Source organism: Propithecus coquereli, unplaced genomic scaffold (assembly GCF_000956105.1).
Source record: "Propithecus coquereli isolate 6110/MARCELLA unplaced genomic scaffold, Pcoq_1.0 Scaffold70, whole genome shotgun sequence".
Classification (NCBI taxonomy): domain Eukaryota; kingdom Metazoa; phylum Chordata; class Mammalia; order Primates; family Indriidae; genus Propithecus; species Propithecus coquereli.
This window is the reverse complement of record NW_012153063.1, coordinates 4,591,375-4,592,823: the sequence shown is the minus strand read 5'-3', so window position 1 is coordinate 4,592,823 and position 1,449 is coordinate 4,591,375. Positions and strand designations below refer to the sequence as shown.

Here is a 1,449-nt window from a genome sequence, read left to right as displayed (position 1 = left end):
TGACTTAAAGCAGTGTTAAATTCATTGTTTTTAAAAAGTGAAAGAATAGTGCTAGTCATTCTCAGAGGTGGATGAAATCTGATTCTTGCTGTCAAGGAGTCCCAGTCTGTTGTGACCCTATTGAATCCTACTCGGTCCTGAATTATTTCCAGATTTAAGAGTAAGGAAGAACTTAAGGATTCAGATCATATTTGGCCAAGATTTACAGATCTGAACCAATCCTCAGTCTACATGTTTTGCAATTTGGAAGACTTTGAGAACAGATCACCTTCCCTTTTCAACCCCTTCAAAAAAGCAGCAAATACAGGAAATTGGGTACTTTCTGAAGATGTTTTTAAGGAATCCTATTCCAGGTATTTTTAGTTTGAGTTGTCTATATTGGTATTTAAGTATTTATTTCATTATCTGTAAATCTGAACTGTTTTCTTAAAATTCTGCACTGTTATAAATAAAAAGAGATTAACATGTTCATTATCTGTGTTAAAGAACTAAAACTTAATATTTCCTTTTCATTTGTTTTAGTACATAGCACTTCTGTGAATCAATGGAGAAATGGATATTCACCTACATGTAAACCTCAAATAAGGTCAGAATCTTCTACACAACTGTTACACGGAAGAAAGAAAAGACATTTGAGTGAAACAGCATTAGGTAGGTTAAATGAGGATATGAGCTAGTGCTAAATATTGAAAATTTAAAAATTCTTATCTTCAAAGAAGCTGTCTCATGGAGTTTATAATCCAGCAGTCACTATATTACATAAAACATCTATGACCTTGTGAACATTAAACAGCATATTCATGTAGTTAATTCAGAATTATTTGTGGATTAGGCATCTATCCACTTTATGGCAATTAAGTATTCCCTTCCTATGTTCCCTAGCTGTCTTCTACCACTGTCCTCTGGACAGGTTTCAGTCTCCAAAGTTGTGTTCCAAACTCAAAATAAGCTAGCATAAGGTTGCCTTTCAGAAATTACCATTTCTTGTACCTACTGTGGAGGTGCTGAGTTACTGCAGATTCCTCAGGATTTTGACAGCATGTGGACAAGATTCAACTGAAGTACTCAACTACCTTGTTCAATTCTCCTTAGAAGCCTATCAACTTAGAGTTCCAAGATGATCAAGAGAAATCTTTGGAAATTAGAACTCTTCTAGTAATACAAATCGGGGTTTGTTGTGTAGACTTGGGGAAGATAGTTACCACAGTTACTGCTAATGATAAAAAAATAAAACAACTGGTAAGATAAATTAGAAACTAATTATATCCAAGATATACTGGACTATTATTATACACAACGGATTTAATATTTATCTCTAGTGTCTTCAGAAATCCCACCATAATACACCAAGTCACTACTGACAATAACTACCCGATCAACTATAGTGAGCACAAAATTAACAAATTCCTACACATGTCCAGAGGTTTCATTATGCTTTTTAGTGTCTCA

At 34.0% G+C, this 1,449-nt stretch overlaps 1 protein-coding gene across 1 annotated transcript in view; it reads left to right on the top strand.

The window, feature by feature from the left end:
• The window catches only part of KANSL1L (KAT8 regulatory NSL complex subunit 1-like), a 151,685-nt gene that overhangs the window by 135,541 nt on the left and 14,695 nt on the right, over positions 1 to 1,449 (top strand). The window contains 2 exon segments of the mRNA XM_012661214.1: positions 68 to 104; positions 523 to 651. Coding sequence (XP_012516668.1) covers positions 68 to 104; positions 523 to 651 — 166 coding nt within the window.